The sequence below is a fragment of the Labeo rohita genome, chromosome 5 (genome assembly GCF_022985175.1).
Source record: "Labeo rohita strain BAU-BD-2019 chromosome 5, IGBB_LRoh.1.0, whole genome shotgun sequence".
Classification (NCBI taxonomy): Eukaryota; Metazoa; Chordata; class Actinopteri; order Cypriniformes; family Cyprinidae; genus Labeo; species Labeo rohita.
Window position 1 is genome coordinate 3,525,560 of NC_066873.1, and position 27,546 is coordinate 3,553,105.

General features: G+C 36.1%; 1 protein-coding gene across 4 annotated transcripts in view; it reads left to right on the top strand.

The window, feature by feature from the left end:
* Positions 1-79: 79 nt before the first annotated feature.
* The window catches only part of fsd1l (fibronectin type III and SPRY domain containing 1-like), a 33,870-nt gene continuing 6,403 nt past the window's right edge, over positions 80-27,546 (top strand). For 2 of the 4 annotated variants that reach the window (XM_051110751.1, XM_051110752.1), the window contains exons 1-9: positions 80-229; positions 9,440-9,535; positions 10,009-10,140; positions 16,761-16,862; positions 17,332-17,354; positions 20,060-20,181; positions 24,964-25,173; positions 25,274-25,372; positions 25,716-25,845. In XM_051110751.1, the coding sequence (XP_050966708.1) occupies positions 215-229; positions 9,440-9,535; positions 10,009-10,140; positions 16,761-16,862; positions 17,332-17,354; positions 20,060-20,181; positions 24,964-25,173; positions 25,274-25,372; positions 25,716-25,845 (929 nt within the window). In that variant the 5' untranslated portion in view covers positions 80-214. Of the gene's footprint in view, positions 230-9,439; positions 9,536-10,008; positions 10,141-16,760; positions 16,863-17,331; positions 17,355-20,059; positions 20,182-24,963; positions 25,174-25,273; positions 25,373-25,715; positions 25,846-27,189; positions 27,226-27,546 lie in introns of all 4 variants that reach the window. The other 2 variants (XM_051110749.1, XM_051110750.1) reach the window with 2 other exon arrangements.

Genomic DNA, 27,546 nt, shown 5'->3' on the forward strand with positions numbered 1-27,546 from the left:
CTGGTGTCGCACAACCCGTGCACAGTCCTCCTCCGAGTCCACACTCTGCTGACGTAATGCCGCATAGATCGCCGTATAGTAGTCCTCTGTGAGAGAGACTCACTGCACATGCTCAGTATCCTCCTTGTTCCAAAGGGAATCATCGAGCGCCTTCATTGCTGCCGACATTCTCAACTGTTCATGAACTGAAGTCGGTTCTTCTGCGATCCTCGTAATGGACTCTCAGAAAGTAAGTGGCAAACAATTAAAGCGTTTGGAATCCAGTAGCTGAAATACCGCAGCGATCGAATCGTGTGTTTCTTACGTTATCATGTCGCTCATATACGCGCAGCACCGTTAATAATCGTTCGGCTCTGTAAGTAGACACTCCTTTACATTCACACTAATGAAACGTAAAACCAGCATTCACCGTAAATGTCATCTGGTCTTGTGGCCGTTATGAATTGACATTGGCGTTTTAAAAATAGTGTTTGACCTGTAGCTGTAGCTGTATTCATGGAGAGGGATTTGTATTAGACCGAATCTTGGACACATGTGTTTTATGTTGCCGCCGGTTGTAACAATGTTACCTTGATTTCCCATGTTACGTTCCACTGGACTGAGCTTGTTACATAATACGAATATATTCTGTGCTATATATACATTACAGTAGCACAACGTTGTGGCTAATTTTGACAGATTGTGTTATTATGTTGATACAGATTATATAATGAGAGAGCAGATTTCTAAACATCAGTTTAAATAATGAAATATTAACATTTAACCAGCGTTACTGAAGCTACCGGTTTTGTAAGACTTGTAAGTATTGTATGTCATAGGTTTTTGTTATTGCAAAGCACCTGCGCTCCCAGGTTTACTTAGTAAAAGTAGATAAAGAGAGGGGAAGTGACATCAGGTATGAATAAATAATAACACTGTGCACATTAACAGTAACAGTACGTTATTCCTCCACAATATGCTATAAGAACTGTGCTGGACCTTTGAGGAAGCTGTCAAAGAGATCTTTGTCTTGAGTGTTTGCATAGGTGTGTTGCATCTTTGTATATTTGTGAATGTTCTTGCTTTCCTTGGAAGCATTAAATGCAAGTCATGTTGACAGTTTAGTGAGAAATGAGTAATTATAATGCAATAATTCTTACACATTCATATTTGTTATGCTCTTGATTATTGAATCGACTCTCATGTGTTTATGGTAGATAACACTGGAATGCACATTTGTGACCACAAAACCAGTCTTAAGTAGCACGGTAGCCAAAAATACATTGTATGGGTCAAAATGATTGATTTTATGCCAAAAATCATTAGGATATTACGTAAAGATCATGTCCCATGAAAATATTTTGTAAATGTGCTATTGTAAATACATCAAAATGTAATTTTTGATTAGTAATAGGCCTATGCATTGCTAAGAACTGCATTTGGACAATTTTAAAGGCGATTTTCTCAGTATTTTATTTATTTATTATTATTTTTTTGCACCTTTTTTGCAGATTCCAGATTTTTTTTTTTTTAATTGTTGTATCTCGGCCAAATATTGTCATATTCTAATGAACCCTACATCAGGTTTCAGATACTGTATAACTTTACATTTCAAAAAATGAACCGTAATGACTGGTTTTGCAGTCCCGGGTCACATTTGTGCATGTTTGCTGTGTCAGGGCTGGTTGAGGCAGGGAATATACTAGCACACAAATTTGAGTGCAATACGAATGGATTGTCAGGAAGTGGGTCATGCAATCGTGGGTCTTCAAGGGAGTCAGATTTCAAAGAAGGCAATGCAGGATGTAACATTGGACTTTTCAACGGGTGGCCGTCCTATTAACCTGCAACTCAGAATTCATCTCATCTGGAGTCTATGACAGAGGAAACGTGAGGGGATCAGATTGCAGCCCCTGAAAGTTAGATCAGGTTTACTGGCCTCCATAAACTCCTCGATGATAGGTGTAAGCATGTGAGTCTGTCACAAGGGTGGAGCTTATTGTTTGTCGGTCTCTAATTCTGCGCTTCAGGGTGTGGATCTGTGGTGGTCAAAGAGCAAATTACAGATAGTTACAACCACATCTGTCTTATATGTCTGAACTAGGTCAGCTATGCCCTCTCATGTTTCCCTTTGCAGTTGGCTGTCAATAGTTTGGTGTTGACTAAGCTTCGTGTTGTGGAACGGCAAGCTGAATGTAACAGACTGACTGTTTCCAGCGTGTGAAATCTTTAGCCATTTTGAAACTCATCTGAATGGCAAACATCCTCAGCAGTTCGAGACAAACATAAGTGCCAATTTTCCTTCAAAGGGCCTGCTCACATGATATTTATTTGGTTGTTTTGTTTGTTTTTCTTCACACATCACATGTCTCATTGTCTCATATTTCATCTCAGGCATGTTCTTTACAAATGCCATTTGTAACTAACTTAAAGGGGTCATCGGATGCCCATTTTCCACAAGCTGATATGATTCTTTAGTCTTAATGAGAATGAGAATAACATGCTTTGGTTACAGTTTCTCAGTGGCAGTGTAAAAAACACCCTTTTTACCTTTAAAAATCAGCCCTGTTCAGAGCGAGCCATTCTTTTGCATGTTCCTTTAAATGCTAATGAGCTCTGCTCACCCTGCCCCTCTCTACTGTGGGGTGAGGAGCTGATCTGCGGCATTTAGCCACGTTTAGCCACAAAACTTGCTAACTAGCACATTTTTAAGAAGGGTGATTTGCAAAGATGCGTAAAAACCCTGAATGATTCAGGCGAACACAGACGCATTTATGTAGATCGTCGGAGCTATTACAGCTCTGCATAATCTGGGCCTAAATTCATTGTATTTTAAACTTAATTGGCAATCAGTTGTTGAAGCTATTAAGGTGTGCTGACCCAAAAATCTTTTAAAAACCTGGGCCAAGTTTAAACCAGTAACGAGACATCACAGCTGGCAAAGGGGCATGTCTGACTTTGACATGTATATATTGCCATTATTATGTAACCAAAATGAAAATTATTATTGCTGGTCTTCAATGATAATGTCAACTTACTTTAATGTATTTGCACCAAAAAATGCTAAGGATTTATGCTGATATCATCCAAAACCACACTTTGCCAGGGGCGTTTCCAAACTTTTGGAGGGCAGTGTACCTCACAGTATGTTAGCATTTTACATCGTTACACATTACATGTACTTACTATAGTAATACCAGTAAATTATGCATGATTACATGCAACTAACCCTAAACCAAACCCTATTCCTAACCCTATAGTTTGTTACTCAGTACTTAATTGTATAATTACACTGTAATGAGGACATCTTAAAATAAAGTGTAACCAACTATTTTCATTTTGATTTTCATTGTTAATGATTGTTTAAGTCTGACACAAGGGCACAGCGATGAAGGCATTTGAAACATAGTTAAAGTGAAGGCATAATAAAAACAAAAATCAGTATTACTATTGCATTATTCAGTGTTCATAAGAATACTGATAATATAGTATTCGTATATGTGACCCTGGACCACAAAACCAGCCATAAGGGTCCATTTTTTGAAAGTGAGATTTATTCATCGTCTGAAAGCTGAATAAAGAAGCTTGTTGGGATAGGACAATATTTGGCCGAGATACAACTATTTGAAAATCTAGATTCTGAGGGTGCAAAAAATCGAAATATTGAGAAAATATTTAAAGTTGTGCAAGCCATGCATATTGCTAATCAAAAATTAAGTTTTGATATATTTACGGTAAGGAGTGTACAAAATATCTTCATGGAACATGATCTTTATCATAATGATTTTTGGCATCAAAGAAAAATCTGTTATTGTGACCCATACAGTGTATTTTTGGCTATTGCGACAAGTATACCCGTGCTACATAAGACTGGTTTTGTGGTCCAGGGTCACATATATAGGAATATATTATGCAGATCTAGCTGTGATAATGAAAACAACATAACTGATTACTAGTGTTTTAGGTAATGCAAGCTTGAACAAATCTGACTAATTTGATGTGTATATATAGAGTGAGAAAGAGCAGTGTCTCTGGATTAGGCCCAGAAGCCTTTATCCTTAACTAGCCTTCTCTCGTGGACTCAGACTATAGTGTGGTGTGGATTTGAGAGAATTAGGGGGCGTCTGACCAGAATAGTATGCTGTACGTCATTCTGTCTTCACCCTATTGTTGACTTTGTTTATGTGTTTGCACGGTGCTTGGAGAGATAGTTGTCTCTGTGAACAGAGTAATTAATTAGCCTCTGAGCTTGTTTATCTTTTTGTGTTTTATTTATGGAGTAAATAGTTGTGCTGCAGATATATTATGGCATAGCTGAACATATGAAGTGCAAGTACATTATATTTCATATCTTGCTTGCACTAACTTTTCATGCTGTTCTGCTTTTTGCATAATGGTGTGATCTACAACATACTTAATTTTATTAAAGTGCAAAACAATGGATGAATTCGGTTTGTTTTTTTCTTAATAAATTACTTATTAAGTATGTCTATAAATAAATGTACAAAATACAGTTTGCAAATGCATAAACTAGTTCACGTTCACAAAATGTGGTTCACAAATGCAAAACACAAATGAAGTTTATGCAAGTGTGCTCATGTGTTTTTGAACGTTTTTATATTTACAAATTGATTGATGAATCTGCATTTGCAAATAATATTTGTGGATCACCTTTGATAAGTGTGTGTGTGTCTATTGTGAAACTTTTCCTGTGCATCATTGCATTGCTTGTGTTTTTTTCAGCGCAATGTGTAATTCCAACATTAAGTTTTTAGTTTAGAGCAACATTTTCCATAAGCCAATCACAGGTTGTTTTATAGAAAGCATGTACGATGATAATGGCAATGAAGAAATAATGCAATAATATTTAAAAACATACAGTATATATTGTTTAATATATGACTTTTTAGAGAAAGCATAGAACATTGAAAAGTTCAAAACCATATCTATAACTATATATAGTGTTCAGCAGTGATCACAACACGGGGTGTTGGCTGAAGCAAAGCAATTTCAAAGAAATGTAACAGTTTGCAAATGCAGATTTATTTATTGTTTTTTCATATGTAATTGCATTGTGTGCACTTGATTATGCATTTTCTGAGAATATTTTGACTGCATATGTTTAGTAGGTATTCTATATTTAACAAATCAATATTGGTTCATTGAGAGCGATTGTCCTTTCTGCTGAGTCCCTCAGCCTGCTTATTCATGGCATGCTGGTCTCTCACAGCGTCTGATCTGATAAGCATTCACTCCTCTCTGTTCATGCATATTGGGTTTCTTTAACCATCCTCCCTGCAAGCACTAGGAATTCTGTACAGAAACCTGTGGATGTTGTATCAATAATTCAGTGTTTGTAGGGTGAAACAACAACCGCTCTAAATGTACCAATGCCATTTTTGTTTAATAATCTTCCCTAAATTTCATGACAATAACCATGACTTTATTTATTCACCCTCCTGTCATTCCATTGCTGTTGCTTGACAGAAAACACAGGAAACAACAGAGACGTGAAACAGTAGCTCCACTCGTCCTCCATGAGGGCCACACAGCATCAGATTTTAACACTGTTGCATCAATAATGAAATGCACGTCCTTTAAGGGACAAAATGGTCATTTATGTCTTGTGGCTCTTAACGTTAAGTAAAACATCTTTTGCAAACAGCTGTATGTCTAATTGATTAACCCACTGTCTCGGTTAACGCCAAATCAGCCTTATAGTTGGCCTCAAAAAGGCGGTGGCAAACCATCACATGGCTCAAATCCAAAAAATACTTTGGTTTTTTGTGTACACTAGGGCAGGGATCTTTAACCCTGCTCCTGGAGAGCCACTGTCCTATAAGGTTCAGTTGCAACCTCAAATTTTCAAGTGATCCTAAAGACGTTTAGATAGTTCAGGTGTGTTTGATTAAGGTGGAAGACAAATGTAGTGGGTCTCCAGGTGCAGAGAATAATAGGGTTCACAATTCTTCATCACATTTTTTGTGCATACTGGACATACTGGATCAAACGCACCAGTATTTTAATACAGAAACGCACCAGTCTAGAGTATGCGTAGTCCTGACTCAAGAAATGTTTCCAACAAACAGAAAGAAATGGTTTAAAATCGTACCTTTTGGGGTAAAACAGCTTGCCCCTGGAGCAGTACCCATAAAAGGACATCTTTGATAACTTTTTTACTCCTAATAGGTACATATTAGTACCTTAAGGGTACATATTACTACTCTAAATATGTCCTTTTAAGGGTACTGCTCCAGAGATAAGCTGTTGTACCCCAAAAGGTACAATTCTGGCCCAATTCTGTATTAACTATTAACTTTCTAATAAATCAAAAATATCATACTGTATCATACCGTACCAAATAACGGTACGTGTACTACGAAACCCCTAAATACGAGATGGGAGGAAAAAATATATTTCAACGCTTTCTCGCAATTATATAATTGGGTAATTATACTTTATATAAATTTCGGGCATCAGAGCACCGTTATTAATATGCGGGGTATTGAAACCGCTTTTGAATGAGGTCAGGGGACCTGCTGACCTCTCCTGGTGATATAGACTAGAATTGGAAAGAGCACTTTGAGAAACTTCTGAACCCTGAAGATACACCTTCAGTAAAAGAGGCTGGGGTTGAGGACTCTGAGCAGTCATTGCCCTTTTCCATGACTAAAGTTCATGGCAGTCTGTGTTCCCACATGGCAATGTGTTTGAGGTGGAGGATATTACCCCAAAGATACTGAGGGCTCTTGATGTTGTTGGGCTGCTATTTGTGGATGGCGTTGTCCTGATGGCCTCGTCGGGTTGTGACCTCCAGCGTGCACTTGGATGGTTTGCAGCTAAGTGTAATGAAGTTCTAAGATTTCATTATTAGAGGGCTTACGCCTTAGTGAGGATGTGAAGCAGATGCCCTTCAACTTCTATCTCTGAAGAGACCATAGCCTAAGTAGTGCCACTTTCTAAATTGCGATGACTAATACATTTTTTTAAAAAGGCCAGTGACACAAATGGCAAATCTCTTATAGTCTTGTTCTGCATGTCACCAGCATGACAGATGATGGGAAATAAGGATCTGGCTTACGATATCCGATACCAGTCAGTTAAAAAAATGCTGAAATCGACTGGGATCCCTGTTTATTATAACAACTAGGTACTAACTTTAAACAGAATTCTAAAGATATCCATACTTCATGTTAAATTCAAGTCATTTTCTTATGTAAATACACTGTAAGTGCAAAATGTAAGTGTAAAATAAAGTTCAACCCATACCACAGTACTACACTCTAAAAAGATAATTTGTGGAGATTCTATTTCAATCAGAAATATCTAGTTCAGTCATGAAACCCTGGATCATGCAGGCTGATTAGTCCTTTACATGCATTGTGCGAGCAATCACACCATAAGCTGATTGGCCTCTGCTGATTCTGCAGCCAAGGAGCTTGCATGCTCAACATTTTAAATAGTTAGGTTCAGTGCTCAATGTAAGCTGGTCCTGTAGCAGGTTCCTCTAAAACCCTCCACCCCCCCCAGCTCCACCTGACTAGATCTGATACAGGATTTCTCGTAAGGCTGTTCATGCAACAGCGACATTTCTTACATGCTCACCAAATCTTATGTGAAAATGTAATAACAGTAGCAAGTCCATATTTGCTCTGCAGCAGCGTGCATATCGAATCTAGTCTGCCAAGACCAAATATTTGCTTTGTCATATCCATTAACATGCTAAAGCTATTTTGAGAGTGGTCATGATTTAAATTAAACTGCTGTAGTGAGCTAATTAAAAGATTGAAAAAAAAAATCATTTGCATTTATGCAAGAAACAAAACAGTTATAAACAGTACAACGCAAACAGCAAAACTAGGGAATAACAGAAATTTTAGGCTGCTCTTAATCACAACTATTAAACTGATCCACAGTGTGACTGGATCACAAGCTTCTCCTTTGGCTTATTTTCCTCTGTTGACCAGAGGATTGCCCTTCCACTAAAATTTGATTAGCTTTGCATATGGCCATGTCATAGAAACCTGCAATGGTGGCATTACTGTGCTTCTCCTTAAAGGGGCCATATGGAGAATCCAGAAACCTTTGTTATTAATGACACCAGTGGGTGATAAATGAACTGCAACCTACTTATTGATTACGTGCACATACTCCATCATAACGTTAGCAAGCATCAGCCAAAATAGTAAGACTAAACAAGGTGAATTCTCTATCACTGCATTACCTGGCAGAGCCAGTGAGTTATAGCTGTACAAGTTCAGCTGGATGTTGTGAAATTGTGAAACTTTGCAAACTTCATACAGAATCATACATCTGTGCCACACACTTCAAATGACCAGTTCCCATCTCTTGTAGCTCTCTGTCTGTTGTAGCAGTTATTGATCTGGCATCAAAATTGATCAGTTCTGTAACAGTTTATTGATCTCTGGTGGTGTTAGCTTTTAAAGATGGTGGTGCTTTTTTGTATTGCAAAGCAAATAAAGACCAGTGTTATTTTTCAAGTAGAGCATCTGAGAAGTTTCCACATGAGTTGCCATATGGGACACACTGAGCAAGCCTTAGAGGACAGAGATGACTATATATTAAATTGGGTCAAACATTTTCTGCTTTATAATAGCACAGCAATAACAAAGGTTGCATATAAATATTGTTTAAAAATAGAATCAGTACTAAAATAGAATCAATAGTGTAAAATAGATTTAATAGATAATGCATTTTTTGATAATGCACTGACAATATGGGATGCAAATCATTTTAGATTGATGCATCATCAAATAAATGCTTTGGTCATTAGACTTGATGACTGCCGTGTGAAATAGCACATTTTCAATAAATCATCCTGCTGGGAGTCTGGTGTCCTCTGCAAGATTCTGATGATCCTGAGAGATTCTCAGTAGCACCAGTGCGAACCAGAGGGGCTGCAAATGGAAATAAGAGAGTGAGAGACTGAAGAAGTGCAATGCATGTTAAAAAGCTGGCCACATTGCAAGGCATTGTCCAGACAATGAAAGACCTCATCAAGACTTGTCTGTCATGCACGTGAAAAGACGTGACACAAGACACTTTCACTTTTTACACAAAAGAAAAATGGGTTATCGAGATTTGTTTAATCAGGCAGTTTAGCAACATAATTGTCACTGTTGACACCTTGCCAGATTCATCAGTGCATGAGCAACACGGCTGACGCTGTAGTCAAAAACTTTAAGCGTGATATGGGTCATCTGGTATTTTAGATACCAGAGCAATTTCACAATTCTTGATGCCAATTTTAGCATCACGTGAAAAATGAATAAGAGGCTAACAGCTGTCGGTAAAATATTCTCAAGGAGTTGTTGAAGACAATGAAACAGTCAGCAGTATAATACGAGCAAAAAAACTAATGGCAAGCAATAGGACAAATACAGTAAATACAACAGAACAAAGAGAGCATTTGTGTTATTTTTTGTTTGTTTTTTTGCAGGATGCCTTACAGAGGATAATTGCCACATTAGCAAACAAAAATGAGGAGCTCCAGAATTTCATTGAAACGCTGAATCACACTTTGGGTCAAGTTCAGGTGAGCACTCTAAAATGAAGTTACTGTATACAAACTCAGCAAGACTGTACTGTATTTGTATACAATACTGTATACAACAGCAAGTCTCATTTACACCAGAGATGCTAGGAGATATTTCTAATTATGGTGGCTAGTAACAGTTATGAATGTTATTACCATATAAGGTTTATATAAATAAAAAAATAATATGTTTTGTTAAAAAAATTAGGCTAGAAAGTCTCAAAATGTAAACTTTTTGTCATAATTATGATTTGTCTTATCTTATCATTTCTACCTTCTATCTTATAATTCTAAAGCATCTCATACATTTTTGTTTGTCATTACCTATGATTTATAATACCTCTTAGCTCTGCATTTGCTTAAAGTTAAATTATGAAAGCTGACAAAGATTACTGTAAGATTAGCCGTGGTTATACTTTGTATCTAATAAACTGATTTTTTCCTCTTCATTTTGAAATTTTGTCATGTTTCAGGTCAACTCAACACAGGTGGTGTCGGATTTAGAGGAGGAATTCGACACGCTGTACTCCATCCTAGATGAGATGAAAGAGAGTATGACAAACACCATCAAACAGGAAACAGTCCGGAAATCACATGAGCTTCAGGTAACTACCTCAAACGACTTTTGGGAACGGCACATGTATTTGAACATTTTGAATCCCTAAACTACTATAGAATCAACGTTATAAGTAATTTAAATTAGATTTATTTAATGGCGTTTTCATGCCAAGTGTTATCAAGGCCAGTAATGCTGATGTCTATTCCTCTTGAGGATGGAGGATTTAATGATCAATTTAGTCATCAAAAGTCATTGATTTTTAGTATTTAAAGGTCCCATATTGTCAAAACTATCATTTCCTGGCTTTTGTCATGATAAGTGAGGTCTAGGGGCTATGTAACTACCATATAAGTTTCAAAACAGTCAATCCACAGTAAAATGCACACAGCCTGCAGAAAGTAGCTGTACCTTTTCACAAGCCGCTGTGACTTCCGTAAAAGTGTGACGTCCGAACTCCTCAATCACCGCCTTTAGTCACCACCCCAAACACCAACCACCATCCCACACTCCTTTTGCCAAACCCACAGACAACATCGCGTCCATGCCATTGCTGAGCAACAAAAACACAGAAACAGGTCGCGAAAACACTGTTCAGTCGATGGATGTCAGGAAACGACATCATTGTACAGGCTTTCGAACAACATTAATATAAGAAACCAGTGGCATGTCAGTTTTAGCCTCTTTCACACAGTGATTCTGGAAAATACATGGATAATATGTCCCATGATTTGTTCCAGAATTGTTTAATTTGGTTCATTCACACAGTGATTTTCCAGAATCTGTGCTTTACACACAACCCGTAAAGATCCTGTAAAGACATATGACATGTAATGCGACGCATACGTTGCACTAAACTGAAACTAAACTGGCGAACGATCTGCGCTTCAGCGCGGTGAGGAACTCCCTGATCGCTACTTCATTCCAGTTTGCACATATTTTTCGTCGTGAGGAGTCGCACAATAACGTGTATCATCACTACAACACAGCCTTTATGGCGTTGGTTCTGGCTTTTGTTCACACAGCGCTCGTTCCGGGACTGACCCCAGCAAAGTTACCAGGTTCCCAATCCGGGATCGTTCCCGGAATCAATCCCGGGACATGTTTGCATTCACACAGAAGGCACTCTGGCAACTTTCCTGCAATTTTCCGGAATCAATGTGCAGTGTGAAAGGGGCTTTACTAAAGCAATAGTTGTGTAGCTTACTGCATTCGGTGTTTGAAAAAAATTAAATAAATAATTACCATTCTGAAACATCCTGTTGAGTATCTCCAAGCCACAGCAGGCTACAGCATACATGACCCTAGTTACCTGTGGTTGCCCTGACCGTGCATCACTCAAAAATCAACAGGCCAATCAGAAGAGAGGCTCATGAATATTAATTAGACGGACCAAAATCGACCTGTTCTTGACAGAGCTCCTAGGAGAGGAGCTGTAAAAATATATTGAGATGGTTTTTGGCACTTATACCGCAAATATATATTTTTAAGGACATCAACAGCTAAAATAAACCTCCAGAAAGGTGTACAATATGTGACCTTTAATAGACATAAACTGTATATTGTCAGAATACTGTGTCTGATTATTATTTCATTAATAACAGTTAAAAAACAGACTGTTAAAGTTATAACAACTTTTGATACATTTATTAACAATCATCAAGTAAACACGGCAATAAATGTCACTTTTATCTTCATCTTATTTTACTTTGATCTAAGTCCAGTCTCTCTTCAAATCCCTACTAATTTACTAAACCATTTGTAGTTTCTTTGTACTGGCTACACCTACACCTGCACACATATTTGTTATTATTATTTTTAAGACTGAAGTAGCCTATATTAATCATAGAAATTAGCATTGTTGTTTTCCCCAGCCCTAGTTTATAGTTATAAAATCACACCAGCACTGATCATAGTTCAAGCAGGATTACAGGCTTTATTATCGCATAACTCTGATTGCATGTGCATGCATTCAGGGTTTTTTGTTTAAGTTTCTGGTAAGTGTGTGTCTGCGGCTGGCTTTGGTTGGGCTGGTGATGTCATGTTGTTGTAATGGCAGTATTGTGCCCAGCCCTCTAAGTCCACTGAACAGGAACAATACCAGAGAGAGCAATGAGCTCTGATAAGTGATTAGCCATCAGCACCCTTCCCATCCTTAACCGCATAACAGAACGTAAACACGCGGGCCGCTGTTCATTACTGACCTTATGGGAACCTTTATAGGGTTCTTTTAAAGGTTTTTGTTATCTGTAGCATTTCTATGTATTTCATGTTTCTCTAGTTCTTCAATGTGTACATATTTCACTACTATTTTTGTGCATATGAGTCTCATCTAAATATTTCTCATTGAGAGGTGCAAAGCTAAACATTATTTTACGCTTCTTAAACTTTACTCTCCAACTGCCCTGGGGTGCGTTTCCTGTACAACGACATAACTTGCTGATTAACCTCCATAGTACGATGCATTGTTGTGGAAACGAACTAGCTAGTCAAGGCTTTTTCCCGAACAGGGTCGCATCTCCATCGCTTGAGCCACATTAGTTCAACAATGTAGGGCCGTTGTTAATGACATCACCGAGTAATAATTTATGCTATTTAACTGATTATAGATCTCTAAAATGCAGCTATATTAAACATGGCACATGATGACTAATTTACTATTTTTTGTTCCATGTCATTTCGGTTTATTTGATGTTTGATTCATCCCAGGTTCCCCCTTATACAGCATACTCCGGGGTTCCCGTAGGCATTTATGCGCACTATTCAAAAACGATAGCTTAAAAATACATAAATTAAAATGCATTTATATTTAGATTGAGTGATAGATATAGATTGTACTGCTTGTTAGCTTGCTTATTGTGCCCAAGAGCATAATTTATTGAGCCCATATGTCTTACTAACAAGGAACTATGCTTCTAACCACAGGTCGAGAGCTGTAGTTCCAACCACGTAAGTTTGTGACGCTGTTTGCGAATGTTCGTTTGAACTATGGTTTCGAGAAAAAACACCAAATCGTTGAACTATGTTGGTAACTACAGAACTTGCGACCATAGTTGGCTAACGATGCTTTTGGGAAACGCACCCCTGGTTGTTATTGTTATAACATTTTTAGATGTTACTTTTTTTTGCCTATTTCAGAACATTAAATATTAGTAATGCACTGTTAAAATTATATTAATCAGTGTGGTGGCTGATATTAGATAATTTACTCACCTCCTTGTCATCCAAGATGTTCATGTCTTTCTTTCTTCAGTCGTAAAGAAATTATGTTTTTCGAGGGTTTTTCTCTATATAGTGGACTTCTATGGTGCCCCCAAATTTGAACTTCCAAAATGCAGTTTAATTGCAGCTTCAAAAGGGCTCTAAATGATCCCAGCCGAGGAAGAAGGGTCTTATCTAGCGAAAAGATTGTTTTTCATTATTTTTAATTACAATTCATATACTTTTTAACCTCAAACGCTCATCTTGTCTAGCTCTGTGTGAAGTTTTTTTTTTTCAGATAGTTAGGGTATGTGTAAAAACTCCTATCTCAACTTAAAAATCGTCCTACGTTGCTGCAGATGTACCAACCCAGAGCTTACAAAGTGAACATGCAAAGAAGATCAAACGCCCTTTACAAAAAAGGTGAAAACAGTGATGTAGGATGATTTTGAAGTTGGAGGAGAAAATGATAACTGTCATGACCATTAAAAACCAGTTCACACAGAGCTAGACAAGACAAGCGTTTGAGGTTAAAATATAAATCGTTTCGCTAGATAAGACCCTTCTTCCTCAGCTGGGATCGTTTAGAGCCCTTTGAAGCTGCATTCAAACTACTTTTTTGAAATTCAAATTTTGGGGCACCATATCAGTGAAAATGGAGAAAAATCCTGAAATGTTTTCCTCAAAAAACATAATTTCTTTTCGTCTGAAGAAAGAAAGTCATGAACCTCTTGGATGACAAGGAGGTGAGTACATTATCTGTAAATGTTTGTTCTGGAAGTGAACTAATCCTTTAATATACGTGACAATATTAAGACGTTTTCTATAGCTACAATCACTGAAACTGTCATTCAGTTCTCTGCAGGTTTACATTTGAGTTCTGCACTGTCACAAGTGTTGTAACTTACACTAGGTGTGCGTCTTGTTGATTGAAATAGGAGAATTAATAAGAACCCAGTAGTGTTAGACAGTCAGGAAGCTTGCATTAAAGAAACCTCTGGGGTAGTGAGCGGATTTCTTCCAGTTCAGTAGACATGTAGGGTAAAGCTTTTTTGAGCGTTATGTCATGTTTCTCTGGAGCTCATTTTAGTGTGCAAGTTAAAGTGAAATGTAATTTAAGAATCCGCGGATCAGACCCCTTGAACCTCACTCTTAAACAGTCTGAGGATTCTTAATAGAAATCTGTATGCTGCTTTGACTGTATTCAGCAACAGCTGGATGACTCCTCAGCAACATCAGTGACAGTTTCTTGTGCATGACAGAAATGAGATAGGTCCTTTAATCCAGGCACAAGTGGTCACTGTAGATGCACTGGAGACAAATGGTAATGCCAGGTGCAATTGGCAATGTGTTACAGCTGTTCACTTGTGATCGGAGATAGATTCAGGTCTTAACGGGTCTTTAGTGCTCAAGATTTTTCGGTCAATTACATGGATACATTAGTAGGTGGTCTGCAAGGTTATTATAGTTTTGCATTTTTAATTTCATTTTATTTTAATAACGTTTTCAAATTTGCAATAAAATCTAATTTTGTTTTTATTAGTTTCATTAATAATTTTGAACGTTTAAGTTTCATCTTTATTTTGTGAACACATTTCTATTTAGTTTTTATATAGTTTAGTTTCAGTTTTAGTAATTAAAGTTTAGCAGAATTAACAGATCACTTCCAGAGCGCAAAAGAAAGACTTAATTTAACCTTACTGACACGTCTAGCAACACAAAATTAAAGCAGAGATTGATTAGATGGTAAATGTATGCAAATATAAGCCAAAATGAAGCAGTTGTGCCTTTTCACGTTTCCGTAAACATACACAAGTTGTGCTTACATTATTATATTTAAAAGCAGTAGACTGAATAATAAATGTGTTCATTTGAAAATAAATGTGATTTGTTTATATTAGGCTTAGATGTCTTATCTTGTTTAACAATAATCATGATGATGATCGCTTTCTATAGCCTAGCTACAGTATATATAATTTTATTTTTAAGTTTTAATGCTTCTGTATAGGACCAAAGACCACGTATGTACTGCAGAGTTTAAGGAGAGACAATGGCATTTAACAGTAAAGGCATACTCAAATATGTTCTTTTCTTTTATGAAGAATTATGCCATTTATTTTATGTACAGTTGTTCAGCCTGGCAGATTGTTCACCAGATATAGACGAAAGTTTTTATTGTATACACTAAGGATGTGTGTTCTTATTTTTTTGTTGTTGTTGCTTGTCTGTTTTTTCTTCAAAGTACCAAATTAGATAGCCTTTGTTCATAATTTTACTTATGGAGTAGCCTAGATTTAATGCGTGTGCAGTTTGGGTCGCGGTCTTTATGTCAAACAGGTCGGGTACAGTATTGAATTAGTGCTGCTGACAGATAACGGGTTGGGAGTTCTGTTAAGCAGGCTATTGTAGGTGTGGGTTTATCCAACGGGACCGTGCAGGACTCTGCTTTAAACTGCTTTGCGTCTCTCCGTCAGATAACGTAACGTGTTTAATGCGCCATTAACGGGTATTTTACAAAACCGGCCGCCTCACAGCTCATATTTTTCTGCCATGGGGTGAGAATGTAATGATAATGAAAATTATTATTTATTGATAATTATTATTTTTTTCAGTTAGTTTTTTAATAACTGTTGTTAATTTCATCTCATTTTAGTTTTTCATTTATTTTGGTTGTCTGTATGCGCGAGTCATTGTATCATGCACTCAACTAATTTGTTGAAAAACAGATTAATTCATGAATTCAGCAAGTGACCGTCTGAGTGTGTCGTTGAATAATTCACTCAACTGATTGATTTGTTCAAAAATACAGATTGATTCAGGAATGCCACTAGTTTGTTTGAAACATTTTTTGTTGGTGCGGCAAAAATAGTAATAACCCAGTATTAACTTAGTAACAGTTAGTTACTTAGTAAACATTTGACATTGCTTAAGAATCTTTCAAGAAATATTACACTTGCAATTGTGCTGCTGGTCTGAATGTCAACACTGTTGTAATTACCAGTGTTATCTTAGTATTATTGAGATGCTATTATAGTTGTTTTTTAATATTTTGAATTTGTCTTTATTTTTGTATTTTCCATTTTTAGTCTATATGGTTTTTATTAATTTTCATTTCAGTGATTTCAGTACATCAAGTTAAACTAAATGAAACTAGCTGAAAATAAAATAAGTTTAATGCTTTTAAACATGATTTCATTTCATTCATTTTAAGCAACAAAAAGGTTTTTTTTTTTTTTTTTTTTTTTTTTTTGTTAGCTAACTTGTATCGCATTTGGCCTGTGGCTTGGTGCCTACCACAACACTTGCTTGTGTGATTTTGCTTAAGTATGAAAAATGCACATCTGTTTTCTTGGAAGCCTTGTGTAGAAAAAAGATTATACCGTTTGAATTTAAAATATAAGCACAAATATAATGAGCTAAGACAATTTCAGAATCACTAATAATGATCCACCCTTGTTTCTTCTCCAGAACCAGCTGACCCAAAGCACCAGTGCATTAGAGAGTGCGGAGGAACTTCTGGAGTTTGCTAATAATGCGCTGCACATTACAGATGAGGGGGAGTTCACTAAGGTAGACATGTGCTGATGTTTTTCATAAAGGGAAACATGCAACTTAGGACATCTTTTATTTCATTTATTAAAATGCTTGTTGTCTGTTCAAATCTTCATTTAATTTACTTTCTCTTTTAAAACTGCAGCTGAGGAAAGCCAATAATAAAACAAGAATAATACATACTAATCCTGCTTATTGTCTATAATTTGATTTTTCACATATATAATGCTAATGGAAAACAAAAGTCTGTATTTCTATGATCTGTTAATTAATTGTGTATATAAAAAACTGTTAAACTGTTCATCAAACTATGCTTTTTATGTTTAGGATCCTGATTTACCCTCTGTGTGTATATGTGTGTGTGTGCCTGTGGTTGTGTATATCCAGTTAAGCACTGAGCCGAATCGCATGCTTACACTTTACCTGCATGGCGATACTAACGACCTGCTCTTTTTTTCCTCTCTTCTTCTTTATCTTCACCCCCAAGGCTGCCAAACAGATCAAAGATAGGTACAGTATATGTTCCACTCTCTGTATGTGGTTGTGTGACCACTGCATGATACATACATCCACATTGTTTGTTTTGCAGTGTTACTCAAACCGTGTGAAAGTGTCTGACAGTAGGGTTGACTTTGTTGTCTGTGTGCCATTATGTAGGTCATTCAGACACTTTAGCCATGCTTTATACAGTCATGACCAAAAATATTGGCACCCTTGCAATTCTGTCAGAAAATGCAACCCTTCTCTTAGAAAATTTGCAGTTGCAAATGTTTTGGTACTCACATGTTTTTTTTTTTTGTTTGCACAAAAAAATGGAGAAGACAAGTCAAATTTGGTACAATTGCACACAAAACCCCAAAAATGCACTGGACACATTTATTGGCACCTTTAACATATAATATTTGGTAGCACCCCCTTTGAAAAAAAAACTGAAATCAATGGCTTCCTGTAACCATGAATGAGTTTCTTACACCTCTCTACTGGAATTTTGGACAACTCTTCTTTTGCAAACTGCTCCAGGTCATTCAGATTTGAAGGATGCCTTCTCCCTACTGCTGTTTTGGGATCTCTCCACAAGTGTTCTATGGGATTCAGATCTGGACTCATTGCTGGCCATTTCTCAACTCTCCAGAGCTTTGTTTGTAAACATTTCTGAGTGCTTTTTGAAGTGTGTTTCGGGTCATTGTCCTGCTGGAAGACCCATGACCTCTGGTGGAGACGCAGCTCTTTGACACTGGCCACTACGTTGCGCCCCAAAATTCTTTGATAATCATCAGATTTCATGATACCATTCACACAGTCAAGGCATCCAGTGCCAGAAGCACCAAAGCAACCCCAAAACATCTTTGAACCTCCACCATGTTTGACTGTAGGGACTGTGTTCTTTTCTTTGAAGGCCTCATTTCTTTTTCTGTAAACAGTGCCATGATGTTCTTTACCGAAATGCTCTACTTTTGTCTCATCTGTCCACAGTACGTTCTCCCAGAAGGACTGTGGTTTTGTCACATAAGTTTTGGCAAACTCCAGTCTTGCTTTTTTATGCCTTTGTGTCCTCCTGGGTCTCCTACCATAGCATCCCTTTTCATTCAGATGACGACGGATAGTGTGAGCTGACACTGTTGTACCCTGTGTCTGCAGATCAGCTTGAATTTGTTTGGAAGTTAATCAGGGTTGTTTATCCACCATTCAAACAATCCTTCGTTGTAATTTTTCATTAATTTTGCTCTTCCGTCCACGTCCAGGGAGGTTAGCTACAGTGCCATGGGCTGTAAACCTTTTGATGATATTGTGCACAGTGGACACAGGAGCATTAAGATCTCTGGAGATGGACTTGTAACCTTGAGATTGTCCATGTTTTTCTACAATTTTTTCTCTTAAATCCACGGACAACTCTTTACACTTCTTCTTTTCTCCATGCTCAGTGTGACACATAACACAAAGGTTGAGTCAACTTTTTTTCATTTTAACTGGTTGCAGGTGTGATTACTTTATTGGCCACACCTGTTACTTGCCACAGGTGTGTCTAAATACAAATTACAGGAGCATCGCATGCTTGAAAAGCAATTATGTCTTACAATTTTGACAAGGTGCCAATAATTTTGTCCAGTCCATTTTTGAGTTCTGTGTAAAAATGTTTTCAAGTTTGACTTTTCTTCTCTGTTTTTTTGTGTTGTTGCAGTGCAAACAAAAACGATAAGATGTGAACATTTGCAATTGGAACAGTTTATTGAGAGAAGTGTTGCATTTTCTGACAGAATTGCAAGGGTGCCAATATTTTTGGCCATGACTGTGCAATAACAAGGATTTTCTCTGTATCTGCATTAGGATGTGCGCTGCTGATGAAGCTATATTTGCATTTGCATTTGATTCTCAGACACTTAGTAGCAATAATACAGTAAGGTCAATGTTACCTTGTTAGTGAAAGAGTAACATTGTGTGACTTTGAATGACAACATAAACAGTATGTGTATGGCGGAGGCGTAGATCTTATTTATGTGTAATCAGCCTCAGTGCTTTGTAACCAAAGACTCTCCTTCAGGATGAACTAAATGTATATATAGCCTATCTGCAGCAGCTTTACATTCACTAGGATTGAATGTAATACAGCCTGATTGTTGGAATCTTTTACTGTAAGTGTTGAGGCTTATTACACAGAAAAAATGTGATAAAATGATTTGTACATGTTTATGCAATGGGAATGTCAACCTTAAAACTATGGGGTGCTAAAAATTGGTAAGATGAATGAAACAAGACGTGCTAACAGAATATATTTTACTGCTGCCCAACACACTAACACCTGTTTCACACTGTGTGAGCCAAGCATGAGCGGGATGTGAGAAGCTTTAGTTATGTGGTGTGGGGAAACTGTGCCAAATATTGTGTTTAATAAGAAAAAATATATATAAAAAGGTTTAGAGATGAGACAATTTAAAACTATTGCAAACATGATCCTCATGAAATCGTTTGTTGAAGATGAAGAACTTATTTATATCACATTGCTAAATAATTTACATAGACCTTAACAATGAAAACACACTGACACTATTGCAGTATATACAAAATTTACAGAATGATACATAAAATATGGTTTTAATGAATATAGCGATAGATTTTTATCTCATTAGGTTCTGAAACCTTAAACTCGGGCAGCGAAACGACTTAGCTCTAACTGTAGTTAAAACAAATAACTGAACTATCATATTTGGCTTTTTTAGGGTCACGATGGCTCCTGCCTTCCGTTTGACTATGAAGCCCAAAGCCACAGATAATATGACTCACCTGATGGTGGACTTCAGTCAGGAGAGACAGCTTCTGCAGGGCCTCAAGTTCCTCCCCGGTAAGCTAATTACTCATTTGTTATTTAGCTGCTTGTATTACAGGATCAACCCTTCTAGAGTTTGAACCTACAACCCTTCAGTTAGCAACCCAGCATCTGCCATCTGCGCCTTAGTAACCTGTAACAGAGGAATCTACAATAACCTGTTCTGTAAATATGATGATAATGATTCTTAACATCAAAGTTAAAATGTTTCCCCACCCAAAGAACATTAACATTAATTTAAAGGATTGTAATTGTTATGTTTACCAAAACATCTTAAACATGCAATTTTCCATATTGAAAGTATAACCCTCCCTAACACACAATAATACATGTGTTGTATGAGACTGATGTATTGGCATAAATACTTTAAAAACCTGTTAAGTTACATCCAGTCTTTTATTTCATGCCAGCTTTTCACAGGTACTCAATACAAAACATATTTTGCGTTAAATGGCCTATCAGAGCTATAAATGAAAAGTTCACCCAAAACTGATAGTTAATAAAGATTTCTTCTGGCCATCAAGAGTTTGTTTCTTCATCAGAGAAATGTATCATTCCATCACTTGCTCACCAATGGATCTGCAGTGAATGGGTGCCGTCAGAACGAGAGTCCAAACAGCTAATAAAACATCACAATAATCCACAAGTAATCCACACCACTCCAGTCCATCAATAATGTCTTGTCAAGTGAAAAGCTGTGTTTCTAAGAAAAAAATCCATCATTAAGACATTTTAACTTTAAACCGGTGTTTACAGCTAAAGTCTATAATCCATAATAGTGCTTCCTCCAGTGAAAGTCCATCCCCTGTTGTCCTCTCACATGAAAATCTATCTAAAGTATTTGTTTAGACCTGTTTTGGCTTGTAAACGGTGGTTAATCTGTGCAGATTTCTCTCCTGATTCAGACCAGACGACTTTTGCACTTGAGACAGCAATATTATGGGAAAAAAAATTGTATTTTGGTCCGAAGGAATGGTTTGAAGTTAAAAACGTTTTACATATTTGATGGACTGGATGTCCATCAATGTTTTTATCAGCTGTTTGGACTCTCATTCTGACGGCACCCATTCACTGCAGAGGATCCATTGGTGAGCAAGTGATGGAATGCTACACTTCTCCAAATCTGATGAAGAAACAAACTCATCTATATCTTGGATGGCCTGAGCTATTCTTTTAATTAAAGATGTATTTAGGCACTAAACATTTGTTTTGTAATTTAGGAGATTTAGGTTTAGTAACGCACAATATTTGAGATTGTATTTGTATGTGTAATGATGAGCTCTACTGATTTATGGTTCATTGCATAGAGTGACTGCGCTGCACTGACTGTTTGTTTAATCTGCTCTTGTGTGTTCATGTGTGTGTATTCATGCGTCAGGATGACTCTCTGCACTTTTGAGTCACTCTTGCTTTCGGGTCTCATGATGCACCAAATCCAGACAAACCACAAAATTTAAAAATACCAGAGAAAATAACACCTCTCTGAACTCTAATATCACAGTACAAGAAGTGGATCTGGTAGACTTACTAAATGTTTTAGTAGATATCAGCATTTCAAATCAAGTTACAGCTGTTCTCGCTCTTTCTCATCACTCATAACTATATATGACCCTGGACCACAAAATAAGGGTACATTTTTTTTTATTGAAATTTATACATCATCTGAAAGCTGAATAAATAAGCTTTCCATTGATGTATGGTTTGATAGCACAATATTTGGCCAAGATACAACTATTTGAAAATCGGTAATCTAAGGGTGCAAAAAAATCTAAATATTGAGAAAATCACCTTTAGAGTTGTTTAGCATATTACTAATCAGAAAATAAGTTTTGATATATTTACAGTATATAATTTACTGAATATCTTCATGGAACATCATCTTTACTTAATATACTAACGATTTTTGACATAAAAGAAAAATCAATCATTTTTGGCTATTGCTACAACTATACCTGTGCTACTTAAGACTTATTGTTTTGTGCTTCAGGGTCACATATGTTACCAATCTCTCTCTTTTTTTGTCATATAACACCACTATATGACTAAATTAATAAATATTAATTTTCTCACACTGAGCTAACGTTTGCATGGATATTATTTCACTTAAATAGAAAAATCATTTGAAGTCTGTATAGAGAGCTCGTCTATGAAATGTAAAACCTCAAGATATGATTAGATAAAAATGTACAAAATCATTTTAACAGATGAAATTGTCAATAATGCATATTTGGATATTTTTTACATCAATGTAAGTTTTTTGTATGATATTTGGTCTTTCACACGCACACATTTATTTGACAGCTTACTGTATTATATGATGATAGCCAGCCAGAACACAGAAACTCAAATGTGAAGTTTACTCTGATACATTAAATGTGTAGAGATTTAACATGACACGCTGTCTCATTTCCTTGCCTGTTTAACATGGTACATCTGGCACGTTCTGACATTTGTCTTTTCCTTTCAAAAACAGCACCTTTCCCTGTTTAAATTTTGCTTTTAATACAAAAAAAAGTGGGTCTGAAAGTGGGTCACCTACTACTAGCACCCCTGGCTTCTTGTGTTTTGCTCTGATACTTGGTGACCTGACAGCGTGTGTGTGTTTTTTTTGTACCTGGATAGGTTGAGCGGAGTTCATTTAGAAACATTAAACTCAAATCTGTCCCAGGCCAACCTGTGCAGTCTGCAGAGTGGATCAGAGTTACTGCACAGCGTAGCTGCATTAAAAGAAGTGAAGAGTGGTGTTATTTATGACTGGATGTTATCTTTGGACAGGGATCTTTAACAGGTTATTTAGGATACGAGACAATCTTACACACATGACATGATTTCAGAGGATATTTTTTACTCTCTGTATCTGAGAGACATACTAATGTCTTCAAATGACAAAATGAAGAAAGTTTATGTGCAAAAGTTAATCAGTTTTCTGAACCAATAATTTGTTGTCAGTGCTGAGCAGATTAAATACAAACTGTAGTCAGTTACTGATTGCAAATTACAAGTTACCAAATCACACATTTCAGTTAATATAATCAGACCATTTTTGATTACTTTTAGATTACTTTAGTTTATCACGTTGATCTGAATGTGATAATTAACTTAATTTTATTTTTAAATAGTAATAATTATTCAATTAAAATTTCGGAGTTTCAGCTATCAATGAAGTTCAGGAATCTGTGCATTACATGTAAATATGAAATGGCATCAATTTGTGCGTTTTAATTTGTTTAAAAGACAAATACCTTAGGGTATGTGGGGGGGCAGATTTCTTTGTGTCCTAACTAATGCAAAGAAATAGTTTAAAAAAAATAACCTTCTTAAAATGAATGTTTTCATGAAGCATTTTAGACTTTTTGGCATTAAGTATACATTAAAGGAGAACTCCACTTCCAGAACAAAGATTTACAGATAATGTACTCACCCCCTTGTCATTCAAGATGTTCATGTCTTTCTTTCTTCAGTCGTAAAGAAATTATGTTTTTTGAGGAAATAATTTCAGCATGTTTCTCCATATAATGGACGGATAAATGTAATTTAAATGCATCTTCAAACGATCCCAAATGCGGTTGTAAACCATCCCAGCCGAGAAAGAAGGGACTTATCTAGCGACACGATCGGTTATTTTCATAAAAATAATACAATTTATAAACTTTTTAATGTCAAACGCTCAGTTTATGACAGTTAGGGTATGTCGAAAAACTCCCATCTCATGTTCTCCCTCAACTTCAAAATCATCCTATATGGCTGTTTTACCTTTTTGTTAATGGTGTTTGATCTTCTTTACATGTTCACTTTGCAAAGACTGTATCGGTACTTCTGCAGTGATGTAGGATGATTTTGAAATGATTTTTGAAGTTAAGGGAGAAAATACGATTGGAGTTTTTCGACATACCCTAACTGTCTTGAGTCAGAATACACAGAGTTCCGGGAGAGAAAGACAAGACGAGCGTTTGAGATTAAAAAGTATTTAAATTGTATTATTTTTATGAAAATAACCAATCGTTTCACTAGGTAAGACCCTTCTTTCTCAGTTGGGATCGTTTACAACCGCATTTGTGATCGTTTGAAGCTGCATTTAAACTGCATTTTTGGAAGTTCAAAATCGGGGCACCATATCAGTTCATTATATGGAGAAAAATGCTGAAATGTTTTCCTCAAAAAACATAATTTCTTTACAACTGAAGAAAGAAAGACATGAACATCTTGGGTGACAAGGGGGTGAGTACATTATCTGTAAATTTTTGTTCTGGAAGTGGACTTCTCCTTTAAGTGATTTGCTGTTAAGTTTTAGATAACTCTGCTTTTTCCTGTCTGTAAATATTCTGAAACAGCTTAATGTGGCTTTTAGATCTCAGACCTTCCTGCCTTTTTCAAAAAGACCATCTAATTAAATGAAGCTGGAGCGTGCATTTGTACACATGACTGTCTGTATTTGTAGAGTCACGGTGTAGTAATAAGAATCAAGTAGAGTGCATGCTGTTGTTCTTTAAAAACAGAATATACAACAATAAGAACAAAATGTGGGAAAGTCTGTCTAACCTTGTGCTGTTTCACACTGTTTGCATCACCTGCCTGTGCACAAGTAAATGTAGGAAAATGCTACTTTCACACATGAAGATTGCAATTTCCCTGGTGGAAAATGGTCATAAAACACTATAATTGGACAGTTTTGGTGCAATAACCTGTACTAACAACCTAAGTAGATCTCAAGGCAACAAAGCATGAATGATATGTCTCTTTCAAGGAGTGTATGTGAAACCAAATACTCAATGCATTGTTCTGTTCTTTCCCATGTAGTGCCAAGAGCTCCAGAGATAGTGCTGGGGGACTGTCAGGTGATAGATAATGAGGTGACAGTCACCTGGAGAATGCCGGTGGAGGACAGCAAGATTGACCATTACATCTTAGAGTACAGAAAAACCAACCATGAGGGTTTGCCACGCGTGAAGGACGAGCAGTGCTGGGAGGTGGTGGACAACATCAAGAGCACTGAATACACCTTACAAGGTGCTGACAGCACAGTGCTGCTTAAATGCTTATGCTCAGCAAATTTTATATTTCCCACTTTCATGCATGAGGAAAACTGACAGACCTATTCATTCGACAGGGTTAAGATTTGACACTAAATTTATGAACTTCCGGTTAAGAGCATGTAACAAAGCAGCTGCCGGTGATTATTCGGACCCGGTCACATTGGAAACTAGAGGTATTAAAGCATGTAAAATCATATATTCAAAAGTTTGGGGTCAGAAAGATTTTTTAATAGAGTAATCAGAAATGTTTCTTATGCAGCAAATCATCATATTAGAATGATTTCTGAAGGATCATGTGACACTGAAGACTGGAGTAAAGATGCTAAAATATTCAGCTTTGATCACAGGAATCAATAACATCTGAGTATATACTTAAATACAAAACAATTAATTTAAATTGCAGTAATATTTCACAACCCCAAACTTTTATACAGTAGTTTCATTAGTAAAACGAATGGTATTGAATTGTCATATTAGTACTTCTGTGATATTGATGGTTGTGCCTCTCTGTGTTAGCGTTTAACTTCGGCTTTGACTCCACGTCATCTCATCTGAATCTGAAGGTGGAGGACAGGAGCGTAGAATGGGATCCTCAAGGAGGAAAAGGCGTCGACAGCAAAGTCAAAGGGAAGGAGAACAAGGGCAGGTAAGAAGTTTAAGATACAGCATCATTTTTTCATCGAGTCGGCCATGGGTGAAATAAAACATACATGTTTTTGCACTCTCAGATGAGATTTAAATATAGTTTAGAAATTTCGGCTTTATCACACTGAAACCTGTATGTATTATGTGTTGTTTAAGAGGTTCTCAGGTTTGGGCGCTAGTACTCCAGTTTATTAATCAACACATCAGTTAGCATAGAGCCATCAGTTAGTGTTATTGTTAACTAAAACTAAAACTATTAATTGCGTTTTTGGTCATTGAAATAAATCTAAAATAACGTAAAACAAATGTTAGATGAAAAAACGTAAATGATTTTGAGAAATGCTGTCTTGGCAGCTAACTGTAATAAAACCGTATAAAGTATAAGTGTAAGCTGAAATATTAAAACTGCTAAAACTAGAACTATTTTTTAAGTCATATAGAAATATAAAAAAACTAATATTAAAGAAAAATAGTGGGAAAATACAAGGGTAAATAAAAAATAAAATAAATAAAAAATAAAAATAAAGCGTAAGAAAATGATATAATTAAATTACTGAAACTTAAATTAAAATGAAAACAACATCAAAAAGCTAATTCAAAAGATTCAAAATAAAAAATAATAATATTATATATCAATACTTTTTATAAATAAATAAATAATTATAAATTATATTATAAATCATAAATTATTTTAATTTAGTATTAATCTTTCCATAAAACAGCTAGAAAAATAAAAACAGTTGACACACTCATTGCAGTGATCTTTACAGACATGGCAACACTTTACAATGAGGTGTCATTTGTGAACATTAGTTAATGTATTAACCAACAATACATTTATTGCAGCATTCATTAATCTTTGTTACTGTTAGTTAATGAAAATACAGTTTTCTGTTTTCAATTTATTGTTTATTCATAGTTCACAGTGCATTAACTAATGCACAGCCTGTAATTTAATAATGCATTAGTAAATGCTAAAATTAACATTAACTATTAATTATTAGATTAATAAATGATGTAGAAGTATTGTTCATTCTTAGTTCATGTTAACTAATGAACCATACTGTAAAGCGTTATGGTCAAAAATTAGTCTTTACAAAAAACTCTAAACTAAAATTAATCTATTAATCTAAATGAATACATTTATTTTCATATTGTACATTATATCGTTGTAATGTCTAAATTGACTTTTGGGATTTAAAAGACAGATTTTTTAGTTTACAGCATTTTAAATTATTTAAACAAAGTAGTTTAAATTGGCAATAACAGTACAACATAATTCATTTTTAACACAGGTGCATCCATAATAACTCCCTGCTCTTGTTTTTCCTTTTCTACCAATCAGCAGTGCACATTTCACCAATCTGAAGAATATGTCAAGGTGACCGTGTGTCTCTTAGCAGTGGCCTTTAGCTCTTTCTGACCGCAATAAACCAAATGCTACCGCTGGCTTACCTAGAGGCCCTTATACCAGCTCCTCTCCGGGCATAGCGTTCACGAAGACAGATCTGAGCAAAGCGTTTCATGAAAAAGCATTACAGATCACTGGACAACTTTAATCTACCTTTTACTCTTCATATATTTGCTCTGATTATTGATCATTATAAAAGATGCATTTCTTCAAATTGTTTCCAAATTAATTTTTTTCCAAATTGAATGTTTTACTTGTGATCCTTATTCATGAAACGTCTGTTCTTCTGAG